At 35.6% G+C, this 20,429-nt stretch overlaps 2 protein-coding genes across 8 annotated transcripts in view; one reads left to right on the top strand and one right to left on the bottom strand.

Annotated features, from left to right (window-relative positions):
• Window positions 1-1,081: 1,081 nt before the first annotated feature.
• On the bottom strand, window positions 1,082-14,815 carry ANGPTL5 (angiopoietin like 5). The gene is made up of 8 exons (XM_036902777.2): window positions 14,629-14,815; window positions 13,829-13,973; window positions 12,234-12,337; window positions 11,284-11,377; window positions 8,878-8,978; window positions 7,138-7,258; window positions 4,890-5,075; window positions 1,082-1,952 (listed from the first exon to the last, which is right to left on the bottom strand). Exons 1-8 carry the CDS (start codon window positions 14,722-14,724, stop codon window positions 1,633-1,635), a joined length of 1,167 nt encoding a protein of 388 aa, XP_036758672.2. The 5' UTR covers window positions 14,725-14,815; the 3' UTR covers window positions 1,082-1,632.
• Window positions 14,816-19,475: 4,660 nt separating this feature from the next.
• CEP126 (centrosomal protein 126) overlaps window positions 19,476-20,429 on the top strand; it is an 86,194-nt gene continuing 85,240 nt past the window's right edge. For all 7 annotated transcript variants that reach the window (XM_057490353.1, XM_057490354.1, XM_036902781.2 and 4 more), the window contains exon 1: window positions 19,476-19,612. In XM_057490353.1, coding sequence (XP_057346336.1) covers window positions 19,485-19,612 — 128 coding nt within the window. In that variant the 5' untranslated portion in view covers window positions 19,476-19,484. The remainder of the gene's footprint in view (window positions 19,613-20,429) is intronic.

Genomic DNA, 20,429 nt, shown 5'->3' with positions numbered 1-20,429 from the left:
CTATACCGTCTCCTTTGCAATGGGTTTATGGCTCCCACAGGCAACCTGGGAGCCACTGTCCCTTAGTCAAAGTCAACTATATCTTTCCACTCCCAACCCAAAGAAATTACAATTTTTGTTGCTCTCTGGATCAGTCTTTCCTTAACATGCCAACATTAATTCCCATTTTGCTTTTACCTCCAATGTTTCCATTATCTTCATAGCCTTTATGATGGGATAAATGTGAAGCTCCTAGACCTTGCAGTGCAATAAAGGAGAATGTCCCTGTACAGGCTCTGCAAGAATTTCAGGATCCAGAATCCACACCATTAAATGTGGCTTGCTAAGTAGCATAATGAATTCCTTAATTTGTAGATACATTTGATGCCAGTGCTGATATCACTGCTGGCATAAAAGGCAGTGAACCAAAGAATTTTAGCTGTACTTCTATGAGATGCATAAGAAGCCGTAGGAAAACATGTTCACCCACTTTACCCCAAGTATTTTGCACATAATTTATCTACCACTTAGCAGATCAAAGTGAAAGCAGTCTTGAATGGTAACTATATCATTTTTGCCCATCCCTAAAGTCAGATCAGATTCTGTGTTCTGACCAAGATTAACTCTATTGCGGGCTCAGATACCTCACCTTGTTTTCAATATCCTCATATGTATTTTTAATTCAGTTGATTTCCCACCTCATTTTCTAGAAACTTCTATACTCTTATGTACATTGTATAGTGCTAACTCTGGACAAAGCACTTTTCTGTTCAACACTAACTCTTACCTGTTTCTCTCACTTTCTTATCAGTAACTGACATTTGGCCTAGTGCATTCCCGGCTGTTTTCCCATGGATCCTTACCACTCCGACTTCTTGCAACTTAGTGGAAAAAGTGGAGGGGACCAGCTTGGTCCTAGAGCTACCTCTAGACCACTAATGAATCACACTTTCTCCTCTGCCCCTCACTTAAAGTTCTTACTATTCCTATTGGCTTAAAAAGAGTTAAGATATAACTGCATTTTAGAATATAACTGATCAGGATATAAATGCATAGTAAATTTTAAATAAACAAAAAGTAAATTAATAATCACAATAAAATATGAAAACAAAAAGGATTTTATTTTTGCAGGAAACTCATTACCTATAAAATATTGTAGAATAACCTGGAAATAATGAAGTTTTAAAGCCATGTGAAGTTGCATATTAATCTGCACAAAATTATTCCTTATAATTGTCTTCAGTAGAAATTATCCATGGATTACATAGTTAACCCCTTTGAAGAATAAAGAAATAAGTACAATGCTATCCTAAATTTTCCTAACAATCTGCTATGGTACATATGCTTTAAAGAACAAGGAAAATTCTTTTAAAGGGCAATAGACTCCAAGAAGACAAGTTGCAATTCACTTAGAACAGATTTTATTGCATATTGCTAATATAATTAGTAATAAACCCATACACTGAGCCATGTTCTCTTGTACAAAACACTACAAAATCAATGATTTCTAATTAAACCCTTAACACTAGATGTCATCAACAGTGAAATTTTGGCTAATATATTTGAAACACCCTGTAAGAAGAGAAACTATGTTAAATCTTTTATATATTATCAAAAATGACTATGGAACATGCATTAAAATTTAAAATGAGGTTACTTAAAATATGGATTGTAAGTTCTTCTAATTTTCATGGACACAGATTTGATCTTGACAGGCGAGTTGTTTTTTGTCCATGTGCCCCATTGGATTCCAGTTGCAAGCAGTTTTCCAGGGAAGTGATGAATGCCATTCAGATTTGCTAGGCCACACTGGTTGAACCACCAGCCGGTGTTGTTACTGAGGTGGCTGCAACTCTTCACAGACTGACCATTGATCAAGCATGCAGGGCGACATCCATCATTGTCAACATCTGATGTGCTAAAAGGCATTGCATTTTGATTATCTTCTTTACGGAAGCCCCGGAATGCATCACCTGGGTAAAATAGATATTTTTTTATGACAAAGTTTGAAGTCACTTTTGGTAATTTTGATAGACTTTTCCCAGCCTATCATGCAAAAGCATTGCATCTAGAAGATTTAGATTCTTTTCCACTAGGCATCATGTTAAAAATCTCTCCCCTAGATTACAGTATATGAAAATCTGGAAATTAATGCCTCAACATGATAGGCATTCTTAAGCGGACATTTGATATAACATAACCACCAAAAACAGAAGTTTGTCTGTCTAGACAGAATCAGATAATTTAAGTACAAAAACGATACTGCATAAGCCTGCCATACTTAGAGGAAGAGTAATGTGGTATTTGGTAATTTAGAAAAAGAAAATAATTTACACACAAGTTTTCATACCACTATTGTTTGACATCATTTTAGATAGAGATGTATAGATGAAGGTGAAACTTGTACCCTTAAGAAACTTTAATTTGTAACTGCAAAAGCGGTTTGGTTTTATTTAGGGTCCACCAAATATATATAAAATGCCCAATGCCCTCAAGAAAAAAAATCAGCTACACTACTGAGGCGTGCCTTTTTTCATGGCTCTCCCAGATGACATATGGACTAACTGGATAGTAGTTAAAACAGTATCATTTTTAAATGGTTTACACTGGATTTTGTATGTACAATATCCCTGATACTTGCAATAATCTTCAAAGATTAAGTATTTTGGCCAAGGCAACCCAGGTAAGTAAGTCATGGGGGTAAGAGCTATGTTGTGTTTTACTAAAACTATATAAATAAAAGATTCTAATTTGTCCCATAGAAATCATATCTAGATTACACCCATAGGTAAACTTTGCTAATTATATTTGAAACACTAACTAAAAAGTGAAGTTATGTAAAATCTATGAAGAATTAAAAGCCCACCTTTATGTTCTAGATGTTTGGATTCCAATTTTTTGAGATCTGTCTTTGTGGAGCCTGAGAACTTCATTAACAATAGTGGCTTATCCTATACTCCAGCTCTGCTCTTCATGGGAAACAAAATGCCCACTTTGCAGGTATTTGCAGGAAGAACATAATTCTCAACACCCATGTAATGCAATACCTTTCTGAAGTTCAGATGACAGAGATAGCACTTATGGGGCTTTGCCTAAATTACATGATCCCTCCTCAGATACTCTCCCTGGATTGTAGTATACCAACCATCAGAAGGATCATACTTCATATGGGCTCCCCACTGGGTTTTATTTAATTAAGAATTCTTAAAATACAATGCATAGATCTATTTTTTAATAGCCCATTAAAACTCACTGCCATGTCTTCTGTAAGAGTATACTAGAGAATAAAACACTTTGTTTTCTCTAAGAACCCAGAGAAATTTCCCTCAAGTTATAGAACCAGGAATATTTGTCTTTCTCATGGAACAACTGTTCTGCTCTAACGTTCAAATTTCATAATTCTATTTTTCTCTGAGCTCAAAGTCAAATTTGTGACTCATGTCTACCACTCACTGATCATACTTAATCCCCTGGGTTTATCTGTGTCTTTTTTTACATATTGACAGCTTTTTCTTCATTTTGATGATATTATGTAACCAACAGTTGAAAGTTACTTAACAACCTTATTGAGAAAAAGCAAAGTAGGGCATGGAAAAATTTGAAGGTTCTGTAATGAAAGAAAATGTTCCCATTATAATCTGTATCTTCTAGTTAGATCCTACCTGTCTTCTAGAGAAACCCACATAAACTTTTCCTAACATAGTATCCTCCAGATTTAGATAATTCTTTACACTTTTAAAGAGGAAGGATTAAAATTGTATATTGTAACTCTTTCAAATTTTCCCTATATATCAAGATTTGATTTCAGACTTTCACCTAATATCCCCAGCCTAAGGGCCCTCAGACGTCAGAGATTCCAACCATACCAGACAACTCCTCGTGCCCAGGAATTTTCCGCCCTTTGTGCCTTGACTCAAGCTGCATTTGCCAGAAGCCTACCCATTCCTCCAAGTACAGATCAGTGCTTCTCAGCTATAAGGATGCCAACATATCCATCTGGTGAATACAAATACCTGGGCCCAAACATACTGAATCAGATTCTGCAGGAGCATGAACTTTCAAAAAGCTTCCCAGATTGAATCTAACATTAATCCCTTGTTGAAAACTACACTTGGCTGAAGATAGTCTGGATGCAGTCAATTGGAGTGACTCTCTCCTCTTTAACTCCCAAAGCTCTGTCAGTATCCTGAATTTTTGGTTTTATTTATCTTTACCTCTATATTGTGATCACTTAAGGAGCTGGGAAATTATCTCATTCGTTTTTGGATTTCTATAATGACTGTACACAATGAACAAGCACCATAATGAGCAACAGCAGGAGAATGGAATTTAGTATTAACTCAAATTTAAATTTTCAGCTTCAAAATATAAATTTAATATTAAGTATTCCAACATTCTAGCAAATTAAATTTACTTGGAAATGAGTAGATTCAGTGAGGTATAGTAAAAAAAATTCTAAACTACTTGTTCTATCAACCTGGGTTCATGCCCTGGCTCAGATGTGTTGAGCTGGGAATCTTGGGCAAGTCACTTAATCTTTCAGGTTTCTTCACCTGTAAAGTGAGAAGAGTGGAGATCAGCTCAAAATTCTATAACTTATAAATGCCAGCCTCTCAGAACAAGAAAATACAAATAATAACTTCCCAGCCTGCCTCACAGACTAAGGAATCAATTGCAGTTAGATATATGGCAAATTGTTTCAAAGAGTCTGAAGCACTTCAAAATCATGAAGTGGAGCGACAATTATAGCAGAGTTTCAAAACTCAAGACTTCGCTGGTTTTCTCATTCCTAATCTATTACGTTATCAGTTTTGTTTCACAGGCTAAGAAAAATGTATTTCTTTTACCTTCATCTAATTGAGTCATTTACATTTAAGTCTTCTGGATAATTTTAGGGACAAAAAACTTACCAGCATTTCCTGAATACCGTCCTATGTGCATTTTGAAAAATCTCGTTTCATCCTCTAGCCAAAAATTATCATATGATGCATAAGCCAATGTGTCATCTTCGGATTCCAATGCCACATATAACATAAAACTGGTATTTTTCTGATTTACTATATAAAAAATCTTTTTCAGTCCTAGCCAAAATTCACCTGTAAGAAAAAAGTTTTTAAAATATATTTTAATACAAATTAGAATAACCCTTTATTACTGAGTGTTTGATATTCTTTAGTGTTTCAATAATGCTGAAATGGCATTGTTTGAGGGACAGGATGGCCCTAGCTCAAATTATCAGTGTGCCTAATTTTTATATAGATAGAGATAGATAGATAGATAGATAGATAGATAGATAGATAGATAGATAGACGATAGATAGATATAGATATATATTTCCACTTCTACTTCACTAGACTGAGGATAACTACACACTGTTTCATTTTTATCTCCCAAAATGAAATTCAAAAATTCATTTAAAGATTAAGTAAAAATTCAAGTTTTACCTTAAAACTTGTCAACAAAAAGCCAGTTGAAATATTATGACAGAAAACAAAATGATCTGTACTGGGTGAATGTAAGAGGTTTAACCTCCAAATCAGCAGCTCCTAAAGACACAGTTCCTGAAAATGCTCAGGTGAAATTAATTTTTCTGTCTTTGAGAATAATGCTTTGTGAACAAATTTTTCTTTGTTAAAATGTTACCTATGAATGAAAGTGTAATGTAGCAACACTGGAGTATCCCCAGATTTCTGGTCAGTATTTCCAAGATAATTGTAGATCCAGGATGAGTTTTTAAACTCCTTAATTCAGACTGCATACCTCTTACATGTTCTAGCCAACAGCTTTTTACTACCCACCTCCACTGTGGTATAGCCTAAATGTGTACACCCCTGCTCTGAGATACATCCCTGAATCCTAAATTTACTGAAGTCAGAGTCTAGTCAAAACAAACTTCAAAGAGTTTGGGGAGAGTATGACAACGTTCAAATTCTTAAAATTATAGGTAAGATATTATGTCTCTCTCCAGGGCTTACAGAGGCATTTTAACTACACATCCACTTAGAATGGAAAAGTGTCCTGAAGTAGTAAAGGAAGACGCATCTGTTTAGTGTCTCGCAGTCTATGTCACTCCAGCTGAAGCACCCTTGCCAACTTGACCCTCTATCCAAACCCCAAATTTGACTTAACACTATAGTTTTCTTAATCCTAGGTTTACTTTTTAAAATACACCAAGTACAAAGCAGTCTGTTTACATGAAGTATACCTACCTGAAGACCTTTCTGTCAAAACTCAGACAATTTTTCCATATAAATATGCATAAAATAAGGAAGATGACAAGCCAGAACCTGTATATCTCTGACTACTTAATTCAGAAGGTAGCATTCACTGGGAAATTAGAGATAATGCTGAGAAAACCGTAAGTACATTAACTATACTCCGTAGCATGATAGCTACTTGGCCTTATTCATAACATTTTATTACATGTTGTGTCCCTTCTAAAATCACTGGCATACAGTAGGTTTTTTAGCAGCAGAACTACCACCACTTAGTAAAACCTTGGATGACATTATTATGGGATGTGAAAGATTTTAAATTATAACAGCAGTAACTTAAAATAATAGCATAAAAATGATCAAAATCACCTGCAGTATTCAGTAATACTGGTGTTCTATTCACCAGCAAAAGTAATGATGATGCATGGCAATAATGTAAACAGATTTCACAATTCACCTGGGGTTTACATTTTCCAAATTTTTGAGCATGGTGATTTTTATTGATATTTTTATAAAACACTACTCCCAGTTCACATCTTTTGAGTTTGTACAGCCATATAACTCAATTTTTCACTTCATTTGTTTGGGTAGACACAACACACATCTCAAGAATTTCAAGGTCCATGACAACCCTACCCATTCAGTTTTTCATTCTTCAAATAGTTGTTGAGAATCTGCCAGCACTTCTGGATTCATAGCAAATACTTAATACATACCCAATTTTGAATTTTCACTCAACTCACATTTCAACAGGTATCTAAAAATAAAGATTTACAGATCCCAATTGAAGACCCACTTATTTTAAATAATTTGGTACAGGGAAAGAGAGTAATTTAAGTCATATTTTGATATTCACAAGGATTTCCTATTTTTACTAAGGATTTGATCAATAAAGACTGTCAATAAATGTAATATCAAAAAAGAGAAACAAATAAAATTTGACCTAGAAGGTCACCAAATCCATCCAGATAATCACACCACAACCTTTGGAAATCAATTATTCCATCAATCCTTTTCTGTATCACAGTCCATCCACCTCCTCTGTAATCCATGTCACACATTACCTAAAATCAACAAAGAAAAGACAAAAATAACAGACTATTATTTTTGTTCTTTGATATAAAACTCATGCTTCACCCTTAAGCCTAGAAAAAGAGTATATACTTCCACTGAAAATTCCAACTTAATTGTATAACATTAACATATTCAGATTTTTGTAATCTCTAGAAATAATATTACAAAAACAAACTCATAGCTAACATAATTACAGTCTTTTTTTATTTATATCAGTCTTTTTTTATTTATATTAGTATTTGCAGAATTTTAAGGTTCTCCTCTTATTCCTCAATTACAAATACTTTTCAGTTGAATAATAACAGTACTAATCTGATGTGGCAGAGTGATACCTTAATTTACAAATAAACTTTTCCTTTAAATTAAAACACTTGATTTTTTTCTAAGTGTTAAATATGCTCTTGTTCCTGTCTTTAACGCTCTTCTCTCCAAAGTCTGAAAGGCCTGTGTTCACACTGCGATTTTCAGACAGAAAGGCAAGATCTCTGCCCCACTGCATTAGGCATGTGTAAGTGCATCCTTTGGTGCTGTACAAAATGCCCTTAAGAGGACAATTGTAGGGGACCCTTAGAGGTGACACTGGGAAAAAGTCAGGGCAATCCTCCTCCCCATCAGGAACTTCTGGCATGCAGAGAAAGACAGTGTGGAGGCAGTTAGGGAACTAACACTTTCCCACAGTTATGAAAGGTTATGCATCCCACTCTTCACAAAATTAGAAACCTTCCCTTTCCACATCTGTTCAGGCTCATTTTTTTATCTGTAGCCAAAGTAATTTAGATAATTTTAAATTTATTTCCCATCTAGTTCCTAAATTTTTGACATCTTGTCAATAGATGTCAAAAAATAATGTAATTCTAAGACAAGAAACTGGTAGTATCGACTTAGAAAAAAAGTTATTTTATTGTGTAATAAAGACTATCAGTAAGGTGTGATACTGGTATCACAAACTTTCTTAAGTACAAAAAATAATAATAATGATACATAATTCTAGTAGAAATTGTTTCTAGAAGTCCTAGAATAGAACTACTAAGGATAGGTGTAAGAGTAATTTATTATTCAATGTAAGAATGGGTCAGCTTCTCAATCTGTCTGACACTTTAGTGAAAGTTTTTTAAAATTATAGTTTCTCTTTCATTCCTACCCCACCCCAGCCCAAGTCAAATTATAATTTCTTATACAATCATATAAAATCATTTTCATCCAAAGAAATTATAACCATGTGTAGAAAGGGAAATCAAAGCAAGCTCCAAGGCAAAGCACACCATTATTTTCTAATATCCGTATGCTAATTAAAGCAAGTATTTATATTCACAATTCTTCCTATAATACAAGGATAATAAAAGATCTTTCACCAAATGGATTTTCTTTAGAGTGTAGCCATGAAAATTCAAATAAGAAAGTGAAAGACTCTCTAGTTCTTTTACTGGCCTGTGGTTTGGGCAAAGAATGCCAGAAAACCAAAAGTTTGAAACTGGAATTTTACTAAGTTCTTTTAAAGTTTTCAAGAAAAAAGTTGAAACAATTAAATTTTTAACATTAATTAATAAATTACCCTATCCATAAATATTAGGGTGCTTATTCTATTCCATAAAGTAGGGGAAAACTTTACCTCAAATGGGTAACTAGATCCTTCTGGGTGGATTATATATAAACCACTGGGTGTTTTGGTGACAGAGCCAATGGTATCTTTAATGTCAGTACAGTCTAAACCTAGAAAAATAAAATTAGTTATTTAGAATACTTTCAAGTATACATTTAAGACAATATTTTGTTCTATAGAGAATTGACAGTGCTATCTGAAATTATTAATATAATTTCCATTAAATTATATGGTGATTTTAACTTCTTGGAAATGAAAAATGATCTCAATTTTAGAAATAAGGAGGAAGTAAGAACTTGTTTGTTATGCTTCAGAAGATTGGAGACTGTTGAGATATAGGCTTGGGGTTGATTAATGACTGTGCATTGAGTCCCCTATACAGAATTTTATTGTTGTTAACAACCATTTGATAAATAAATATGAGAGATGCCCTCTCAAAAAAGAAAAGAAATAAGGAGGAAGTACGTGGAAGAACTGGGATTAAAGAATTGATGCTACAATAAATCTTCACTAATAACATCACTGTTAGTGGTTAGTATTCCATACTGTTCAAAGGTTTCATTTGGGATCAACATTTATTTAAAATATTTTATAATTATGCATTCCCTTGCCCTATAAATAATGCCCTTTTAAGAATCTAGGTTTATCTTGGCGGCATAATGTGTAAAGGAAATCTATATGAATGTAGAAGAGAAAACCCAGAGGAATAACTAGATTAACTGTTATAGACACATCCTTGCCGACTGTATTCTAAACTTCCAAGACTCTGATCTATTGGGGACCACTACTACAAATAGCCAAAGGGAGGGGAGGGGAAAATCACGTTCTTTACCAAGAACAAATTGTGCTTGAGGCTACAGCCTGCACTGTTGACAGTAGTTAGAACTATAACATATTGTAATTACCCTCTTCAAAGCATCCCACATCCCAGGGGATTGTAAACATATTATGTGGATATGAATATTACATTTAACTCTATAATATTTTACTTTGTATTATCTTTTATAAATGTCATAAAATAGATACAACCCTTACAAAGTCAATTACCAAGAGAAACAAACCCATGAAAGCTGAGACCCCAGAGCCAGAAGCCTGGGTTAGAATCCCAGTTCTACTCCTTACTAGCCAAGAACCATTAGCTGAATTTCTTAACCACTTTTCTGTATAAGTGATATTATTATTAATAATAATATTATCTACTTCACAGTGTTATTCTGACAATTTACATAGTAAGGTTACGTAAAGCACTTAGCACCTGGCATACAAAAAATATGTGGAAAATGTCATCCACAAAAAGTTAGCTATAAAAAATTGCTTGCTTTTCCCCTTCATTTTCAGAAAACATAGATTTGTGGCCTTTGTTCTGAATTACCAAGAGACATTCTTATAGTAACTTTATGCTCAGAGATATGATAAAGGTTCACAATGAAAGACTGGTCATCGCCATCCAAATAAATATGGATGGATATTTAGAATTTTTTTAGATTTTTCTGGGCTATATATTCCTCATCTGATGATGATAATCATCATAGCACACTTTTATATGTATTTATTCATTTAATCTTCACCACCACCATATGAGGTGGATATCATCAGTTTATTGATGAAGAAACTGACAGCAAGGAAACAATGTTTCAGAGATTTGAAGTCAGGTGGTCTGACATTAGAGTCTATGCTTTTAACCACCATCTTACACTACCTGCCTAGGGACAGTTAGTAAAAATAAAAGAGATACAATAAAATAATAAAAAATAACAAAATAATATGTGAAAGTACCTGTCTTGGAACCTGACACATAGGAGATTCTGAGTTGTTATTTATCCCCTTCCCTTTGTAAGAAAAAAAAAGTATATACTAGGCTCTCAATAATATTTAATCACTTAGAACCTTTTGGTATTAACTCATATTTACAAGATTTATAGGATATTTTTCTTAGAAACCCAAGCCTCTAAGAATTACTATACTGTATTTTAGTACAAAAAATACTAAATTCCAGTTTATTTCTGTCTTCAGTTTCTTATTTCTTTTCAAATTCTGTGTCCCAATTTCAAACATTTCAAAGATGTCAAAAATACTTTTTATAGGTGGGAGGAACTCTGAAAGTCTCTTTTCTTCTAACTGAAGATTATTAATAAAACATAAAGTGGAGCCCAGAATACAGTTACATAAAACTATGCTATTTTCAACAGATTTGAGATATGTGTTATACAGCCGTGGCTTTCAAATGGTCAGAAAAGACCCAGTTTGGAAAAGTACACATTGTCTGGGTTGAAGTTGGCTTATTGGTGGGTATTACTTCTCCAGTCTGTTAGATAACAGTGAGCTGTGTTCTTTAAACAAAATTAAATGTATTCATCTGTCCAGGAAAATATTAAGCAATAAAAGACAAGTATGAAGAAATACCCAAATTCTTACCATGTGACTGAACTGGTCTGTGAGGAAAAGGATCCAGCTGTTTTCTAAAGACTTCCGTAGTCAAAAGGAGAACTCGATTCATGAGCTCATTAACCTAAATGCACATGCACGCATTTAAGCATATTTATATTTGGACAAAACTCCTTTAACTGAATTCTAAAATTAGTATCTCTAAGCCTCTTATAAACTGAGCTCTGAAATATACTTTTCCACGATGAATTCCTTGCTGCTTTAACAAAGTGCAGGCATAAATAGCAATCATTAATTTCAGCACCGTTTACCTCCTGCACATTGCTTTTATCTGCCCATTTCTGCATTTGACTGTTCTTACAGAGCTGGTCTTTATATCTTGCCTGAACCACTGCTGTAGTTTCTTAACTGGTCCCCCTCCTTCTCCCTCTGGTCTTCCTCAAATCATCCTCCACGCCAGCTCCCAATCTGATCATTTCCTTTCCCTACTCAGACACTTCGGCGGCTCCCTGGCATGGCATAATTTAGTCCCAGTTTCCTTAAGTCAGTTTTCCTTACTCACTTCAACCTCACTAGCCACTTCATCCCTGGACCAACTCTATTTAGTTTCCCCAGAGTGGAATGCCCTACCCTTCTGCCCTCAACCTTTGTGACTTTTGAAACATTTACTCATCTTTTATGACTCAGCTCACGAGCTCTGTCACCTGGAAAAGCTTCCTGTATCTCAGATTTCTCCTTTGTGTCATTCTAACAGCATTCACAAAATTTTTTCAGTACATTTTTCTGCTCCTCTAGTCTATATCCCCCTTGAATGAAGGTCTATTGTTTTTTTATTGCTTTCTGTTTGCCTGAAGCTTACTATAGTGCATCTAAAATAGAAGGCACTAAATAGATGGCCAGACAAGAATGCATTAAAAAATCAAATGATTTCACCCCTAGCTGTATCAATTTACATGTGCAATAACAAAAAAAATCCATACCTGATTAGATAAATAATCCAAGGAAGCTTGCTGCTCATCCATCATATTTCTTAATAGTTTTTTGGTACTTCGTGTGTAGGAAACAATAGAACTTTGCAAATTTCCTTAAACCATAACAAAAAGTACTTGCTAAAAATTATACTGCTATAGAAAATAGTTACATTGAAAAATAACAAATTTCACACAATTTTAGGTGAATATGCAAATATAGTAATATATCAATCTATCTACTCAGAATTATATATTCTAGGTAGTATTTTTTTTTGTTTAACTCAGAATTAACCAAGAAAACATGTTGTTTGAACACTGCTTAATGAAACCATGCTTCCTAATAGTTTAGATTACCCCCAAATAATTCAATCTTATGTAACTGAGAAACAACATTCTGAATATCAATTCTCACTTTCTAAGATGAGAAGTACAGAAAGCAGGAGGTCCAAGACTCATCAATTCTTACTATATAAGAAAATATGAGGCAGTAATTCCATATCATGCAAGTTAATTTTCAGAATAAGGTTTCTTTTAATTTTTCCTATTAATGCTATAATTTAATATAAATAAACTGCAAATAAACACATATGCATATACTAACCTTTAGTCAAAAGTGTTGGTTAGTTTCTGATTGAAATTTTATCTTTTCCTTTTTTAAAATGTTTTTATTTTAAAACAATCTTACTTACAGAATAGTTTCCAGAAAAGTACAAAGAACTTTTTCTTAAATCATTTGAGAGCATGCTGCCATGATGTCCTGGCCAATTCAGCGCATATTTCTTACACAAAAGGCATTCTCTGCATCACAACCATCAAACTCAGGAAAAAAACATTGACTATCTTATTTTCTCAGACCTGATGCAAGTTTCTCTAATTGTATGTAAATAATCTCTAATTAATCTAACTGATGATGTCCTTTATAACCAAAGTTCTATACATTATTGCATCATTATTCCTTTACAAAGTATTTTATTTCTATGTTTCTAACATTAAAGTTAGGATTCGTTACACATTAAACGGAACAAATTAAAGTGAGCTTTTTATACTTTCTGATCTAGGAGTTACAGTCCTGTAGCAGCTGGGTCAGATCATCACCTCCTCCCTTTCTGGTCCCCTCTCTCATCCCATCCTTTATGTACATATAACAGACAATAAAAATTACTGCACTGTTGCTAGTTTAAAAAAATCAAGACTTTAAAGTTTTTAATTTTTATTCTTTGCTGTACAAATTGCCTATGAGTTTGTAGTATATCTATTGTACCAATTATTCAATATTAGTGAATTCTCCCTCAAACCTATGGTGAAATTTCCTGGTGGTTCTGCTGGAAGTAAGAAAATAGTCCTAGCTAAATTGATACACTATTACTACCAACACCCTCTGGCTTGCTCCTTCCCTCTGTGGTTAGTTTATGCCACAGGACTAAACAGAAGAAGGATCTGTTCATTTACAAAATATCCACTAAGAACCCACTAAGGCACAAAACCTCTGGCCTAGAATGATCAAGATATGTATAAAATGACTCAAAACCTAAGATGTATTTTTTCTGTGTTTAGCCTGGAAATAAATCATATACCTTTATAATTGCGGTTTTTTAAATACTTACTACACATGAAATGTTTTTCTTCTCGTGTTATTTTAGTTTTAACATCACATGATTCCTCACAGTCTTCCTTATAAATAGTATCATTATTTTTACTTTCATCTTTTGCATTAGATACATCTTCTACAGTGTTAACTACTGGGGAATCCTTTACATTAGAAAAATAGAAATGCAAAAAATATATTAAGTAATTTATATGGCCTAATACACAATAAATAAGAAGACAATAGGGAAAAGTTAAGATTTCAGGATATACACAAGGATGATCATTATAAAAAAAAGCATAATGAACTGATTAGTTCAAACTTCTACAAATAAATCTTACAGGTAAATTTGGTGTATGAGTAATACCCTATCTACTTATAACAGATATTTCATACTCTAGATTAGCAACCACACTGATATTGTTTTGAATAAAATTTTCTAATTTCCTAGGTAACCACTCACATGACTATTTGAAATATGAAAGTTTATAGAATTTTTTTAATGCAAAGTGAACTTTTATTATTATTTAACAGATATTTCATTACCAAAGTTAACTGGAAAGTTGCTGACTAGTTTTTAACCAAGACTTGTAATTTCTTTAATTTTTCATAAGAAATTTTCATTAAAAACTTCAGAGGCAAGCCTCAGTTTATGGTTTTATAATACCTTAGCAAATCTCAACATTTCTAAATAAACACTTTTCTATAAATTATATTGGCTAGTATAATTAATCTTTTCTAACCTCTAATCTCTAATATACATCTTGAAAACTGTATATCATGTTTTCCTAGCTAAAATAATATTGCTGAAATTCTTACCGTAGAATGACGTACATAGTTACCTTGTATAGCTTCTCCACAAAAAAAAATACATACATTTAAAAACAAGAGTGAAGCTTGAGAAAGATACATCATACTCTTCTTGGAGAAATGAAAACCTTCTTCAAATATCAGTCAGTTCTCTATGGAAAGAACTACAGTGCATAGTGTCTTCAGTTAAAAATTTCTGGAAAGTGTACAACAAAAACAGAAGCCAATACTTACTAGTTTCCACATCCTCTTTTGAAATAACACCCTTCATATAAAAAAACAAGGTAGCCTCTAGAGATCCTGTCAGTTTTAAGTTCTACATACTCTTTTTTTTAATCACTACATGTCAGCATTATCAGTCCCTGTTTTGGAATATAGGCATTAAATAAGTTAATAAATAAATAAAACGTGAATTAATAAATTCATCTAATTTGTATGAGTCGTATTTTTTTTCTTTTTTTTGGCCTTTGGAAAACTTCCTTTGATAAGGTATACCTCAATAATTGTGAACTGGCTTGCATAAAAAAATAGTAAGGAAGTAGAAATGAGCGATGAAGTATGAAGAATATTTCACTGGACCTATTTCCACAAAATACTAAGCGGAAATTTAATCAACGTGGATATAGAGAGCAGATAATTCAGGCTTAAAATATGCTTTTAACTGAATTTAACTAGCAATGACGGTCTTATCAAGCACATAAATACCAAATTCTTCGTGCTCTGATTTGTATGTTTCACATCTATATTACTAAAACTTCAAAAATTTTGAAAATAAGAAACTTTTGTTACTGAAAATTACCACTCTCTGAAAGTTGGTAGGTCTATGTCTGTAAGTCTTCAAATTTTCCCTTACAACTGTTTCTTCTCTTTATTATATGAGTATGCCTAAGTCTTCACTATCCTAAAATTAAGAGGCAAAGGAAAGCTTTCCTGAATCTTGCTTCCTGTTCACCGTATTATTTTCTCTGTTTCCATTCCTAGCCTGAAAACTACAGGGCAGGGACCATGCCATAGTTTTTATGACACTCACCTACTGAATGGTACATAATAGGCACTCAAATATGAACTAGTGAAGTAATATCTGAAGCTAATTATCTATTCTGATGTTACTTCATTACCACCATTTAAACCCAAATACTCTTACCTCTTAGTCTACTGGAACATTCTCTGAGTGTCTCCAGTGACTCAGCAGGAGGTGATTGGGAGTGCTGGCTCTGGGATGTTGGCAAAGTTACTTGACATGGCTACAGCTTAATTGCCTCTTTTGTAGAATGGGGATTGTGTGGATTCAATGATTTACTATATGTAAGCACTAATCACACTGCATGGGAAACAACAAGCACTCAAATGTTAGGTGATGTCATTATTATTATCATTATTACTATTATTATTGGACTTACTCTGTAGTGCAGTTCTAACATTACTGACAATTTGATGAACTTTATGATCTATACTATTAGTAGAGAAGCAGGTATCTTTAATCTTAAATTTCTAATTGAAGTCTTATGAAATTCAAATGAAGAGAGCAGAACTTAAGCAATTAAAATTCGGTTCTTTCACAGCTTGCCCAGGGACTAAGTCAGGAAATTCTTACCCAAGCAAGAAAAGTCTTGAGCAGAAGATGGAAAAAATAGCCTCAGCCAACACGAAAGTGAAAGCTCACAAAATTGTCTATCACAGGTTGCCTTGCATAACTCACAGGATTATAACAGTATTCAAATTAGATCAGTTATGTAAACATGCTTTGTAACCATAAAGTGGTTATAAGTTTCTTTTGTAAATAGAACATAATTAACAAGTTATGACACACGTGAATGAAGTTGGTTGTCTAATAGGTATCTCACATTTCACATGTTTGAAGCCTAAATCTTATTCCTTCTCCCATCCTCAACCTGTTCCTCCCCGTCTTAGTAAGTGGTAGTACCCTTTATGCAGTTGTTCCAGCCCCAAATCTGAGAGTTACATTTGACTCTTTTATTTTCACTCATTTGCCACAACCATATGTCAACATTTTTATTAGTTCAAGGTTAAAATTTTGAACACTTCTTACCACTTCCATTACAAGCATCCTAGTCCAAGTCTCCATAATCTCTCATAACCTATATAATATTCACTCAAGCCTCATTGTTTCTAATCTTATCAACTATAGTCTAAGTTTCCCTACAGCAGCTAGAGTGATCCTTTCTAAGGGTTAACTTAGATCATATTTTTCTACTCAAAACTTTCCAATGGGTTTCCCTTCATTTGAAGTTGATTTTGTGTTAATTCCTTGCACACTATATAAATCTCCACTGAATCTGCAGTATGTCCCCCATGTACTTCTCTGGCCTCACATCCCAGCATCCTCCCCCTACCTCACTCTGCTCTAGACAGAGGTCTTCCTGCTGCTCCTTGAGCACATCAAATACAATTCTGCCCTCAGAGCTTTTTGTACTTACAGCACCCGTTGCCTATAATATTCTTCATGTAGATATTTAAATGGAAGCCTTTCTTCATTCAGAATTCTGCCCAAATTTCCTTCCTTAGAGGCCTTCGTTGAACACCCTGCATAATGTAGAACTGACATCAATCTCTATCTCCCTACACTACTCCATTTTCCTCATAGCACTTTTCATTACCTAATATATTATATAGGGGAAGAAAAATAAACACAAACTTCATGAGCATAGAGACTTTGAAGTTTTATTCATCTCTGTATCCCCAGCCCCTAGAAAGTGCTTGGCACTTTGTAGGTACTCAATATATATTTCCTTAATGAAAGAATGAATATTATGGTTTTGAAGTTTGAAAGAATTAAGCATTATATTTAATTCCAGTGTCTCTTCGGACTTAGTGTAATATTCTTTATTACTTGAATCATACTTGTCTTCTCTGTTAAGGTAAAACTTATAAATGCCTGAAATTATCTTTCTCTTATCCAATAATCTTAAAGTCTTTTTTTTTAGAATCTAGGACTATACAACTTAAATAAAATGTGGAACCCTGATTAATATTTTGAAGAAATAAATTAAAGGTCAAAAAATAGATCCTGTGATTTTTTTAAAAAAAAACTAACAACATAGTGTTTGAAATTTCTTCTTGGTTATCATTGTACAGCAACATCTGAAAGGAGAATGACTATATGAGCAAGATTTGCAGGCAGTAGAGAAACCAAGACATTCTTCTTAATGTTAATATGCCATGCAACAAGCAATAAGGTGCCTAGGAATCAGAAGATAACCAAACTAATAATACAGCAAAGGCTAGACTTTCGGGAAGGCTAAGAATGCTTAAATACTCCAAACAGCAACCACAATCTTCTCACTTTTATACGTGCTTTGCACTACCCAGTTTGCCTGCTTGCACTCAAATGAACTCTAGAGAAACAGATTTGTGATGATAGCAGCGGGAACAGAATCAAGGTCAATGTCTGTGGCTAGGCTAGTTAAAAACTTGACAAGAAAGCTAATGGTCCATGTACACACACTGAGCCTTTCTTTGCCAAAATTATATATTCTATCCTCTTGGCACGGTCCTGAAGGGGCCTCTGGTATTTTGTGTTTTAAATCAAAACTGGATTTTTTGTAGCACTTTAAAATCTTAGTCATAAAGCATATTCCAATTGGAACTGTTGCATCCAATTTTGCAAAAGCTCTGTTTTAAGTAGTTTCAACTGAAAAAGTTCATTATTCGAACTCTAAAAATGAACAAATTGATTCACAATGACAGAGGTATTTGAATGATGAGTGATTTTTATTTGGCTTGTACATTCTACTTCCAGTCTGGGAGTTTCCCTGCCCCCCAAAAAAAAGCCTGGCTGAAAAACAGTCAGAATTTATGTATACTTTTATAACGGGCTCCAACAAAAAGTGTCAGCCTTTTTTCAGATTTTCAGTTTCACAGACATTAAACTTCCACATTAAACCCATTCACTCTCCCCTACCTTCTGAAACAATTTCAATGTCGATCTCTCGGCATGTCGTGCCAGGAGATCATTAAATTAAATCTGGACTTCTTTCCAGACCACCGATGCTGCGATGGTCTATTTCCAGAATCTGGCAGCAAGGCAGTTACCACTAGGAGCCTTTGAAACGTGGACCTTGTAAGCAAGGAAATGGCAAGGGAGACGACAGAAGAGGGGCTGGCAAGAAGCATCATGGAGTGGGTGGGAGAACACAGAGCAAAGGAAGTTTCCACTTCAAAGCTTTTTTAAAGAGATGGTGTTTGGGGACAGCGATGCTCCAGAAAGACTCACAGCTCAAACCGCACAACAAGATTTGGTAGCTAACACCTCTTACCCTGAATTATCCATCCCCGAGACATCGGTTCAGAATCCCCACGTGGCGTTTGCCTGTATCTAGGGATTTTGCATCTCACTGACTTTCATCACTCTCAACCCCACCACGAAAACATCCTCATAAAAACGGAGGTAGACCTCACTCCGACTCCAACGCCCAATTCCGCTTTCCCCGCCTGAAAACACTGGGGTCCCCTGGGCCTCAGCGGCTCCCGTCCGCCGCCTGCCCGCAGCCCCACGCTAGAGAGCAGCCGGCGCCTCTGATTGGCTGCCTGGGATGCGCGGTCCCGCCCCCGACACCCTGGTTTCTGTCGCGAGGGACGCGGCGTCGGTGTTTGTCAAGATGGCGGCGGCGGCTGCGCTGCCGCCTCCCCCTCTGCCACCGCCAGGAAAGGTCGCCGCCGCAGCTGCCGTCGCCACCACAGCCCCCATCGCCGCTGCGCGGAAGCCGGAGTTGCCGTGGCCAGTCCGCGCGCACTCGTGACGCGGGGCCCGAGACCGTGTGCGGGGAGTGCTGGAGGAGGAGGGAAGCTGAGCTGCCATGCGGGAGGCGCCAGAGGCGAGCCGGGCGGCGGCGCGGAGGTGAAGGATGCTGGCCGCGAGGCCGGGGGCGCGCAGCGCGGGCGCAGGTCTGGGCCCCGAGTCCTCGGAACCCCGCGACAGAGCTCGCCTCGGCCCTCGGGGGAGCGGCGGGGGTCACCGGCTTGGCGCCTACCTGTATCCTTACAGCCGCGACTGCCGGGGCGGCGGCGCTGGAGGCGGGGCCCGTCTCTGCTCCTTGAGATTCCCGTTTACCCCTGACGCAAGGTAATGGGGGCTAGCTGGTGGCTTTAGGGTGGATATTTGCTTTAGCAGCTCTCGTTGCACCCCTTAGACCTGAAACCATCCCATTTTAACCTATTCTATGACGGCTTTCCCCATCATGTTGTTGTCCCACTCCCATCCTTCAAATTGAGTGTAAAATTTTTCCCAATTTTAAGATGCATCAACTGCGTGCTCTGTGGAGATTGTTTTCTTTTCTTCTAGAATTAAGCCATTATGTTCATTATCTTATCCACCTCCTGATCATTCATACTACTTGGAAAGAAGAATTCCACAAATAAGTAAATGCTTTGCTACCTACGAGTCCGTTTTAACAGTTAACCGGACACACCCCTAATTCAAGTGCCAGAGGTGCTAGAGCCTAGCACAGTTGGGTAATTTGTTTTGTTTTCCATTCTCTGCCCCAGTCTGTTGTCAGAGAGACAGCGGAGAGGAAATAAGAAGCAAGGGACCCGAACACTTCACAGTGCATTATCTTTGACTTTTCCCTAAGAATTGGTCGAGCCCGCCTGTGATGTCGCTGTTGGTTGCACTCTACAAAATGAGGAGTGAAAGCGTTTCCTTTCAAAATATGTAAAACGTGTTTATTCCTTCAGAGAATATTAAGATAATTAAAATTTAACCTTTTTCTCCCAGAGGACTTGGTTGGCAGTAATGGTGCTTCATAATCATCTTCATTCTTGTCACAGAATGGAGTGTCTTCTGTTTAAAA

This window comes from Manis pentadactyla, chromosome 13 (genome assembly GCF_030020395.1).
Source record: "Manis pentadactyla isolate mManPen7 chromosome 13, mManPen7.hap1, whole genome shotgun sequence".
NCBI lineage: Eukaryota > Metazoa > Chordata > Mammalia > Pholidota > Manidae > Manis > Manis pentadactyla.
This window is presented reverse-complemented; position numbering and strand designations above follow the sequence as displayed.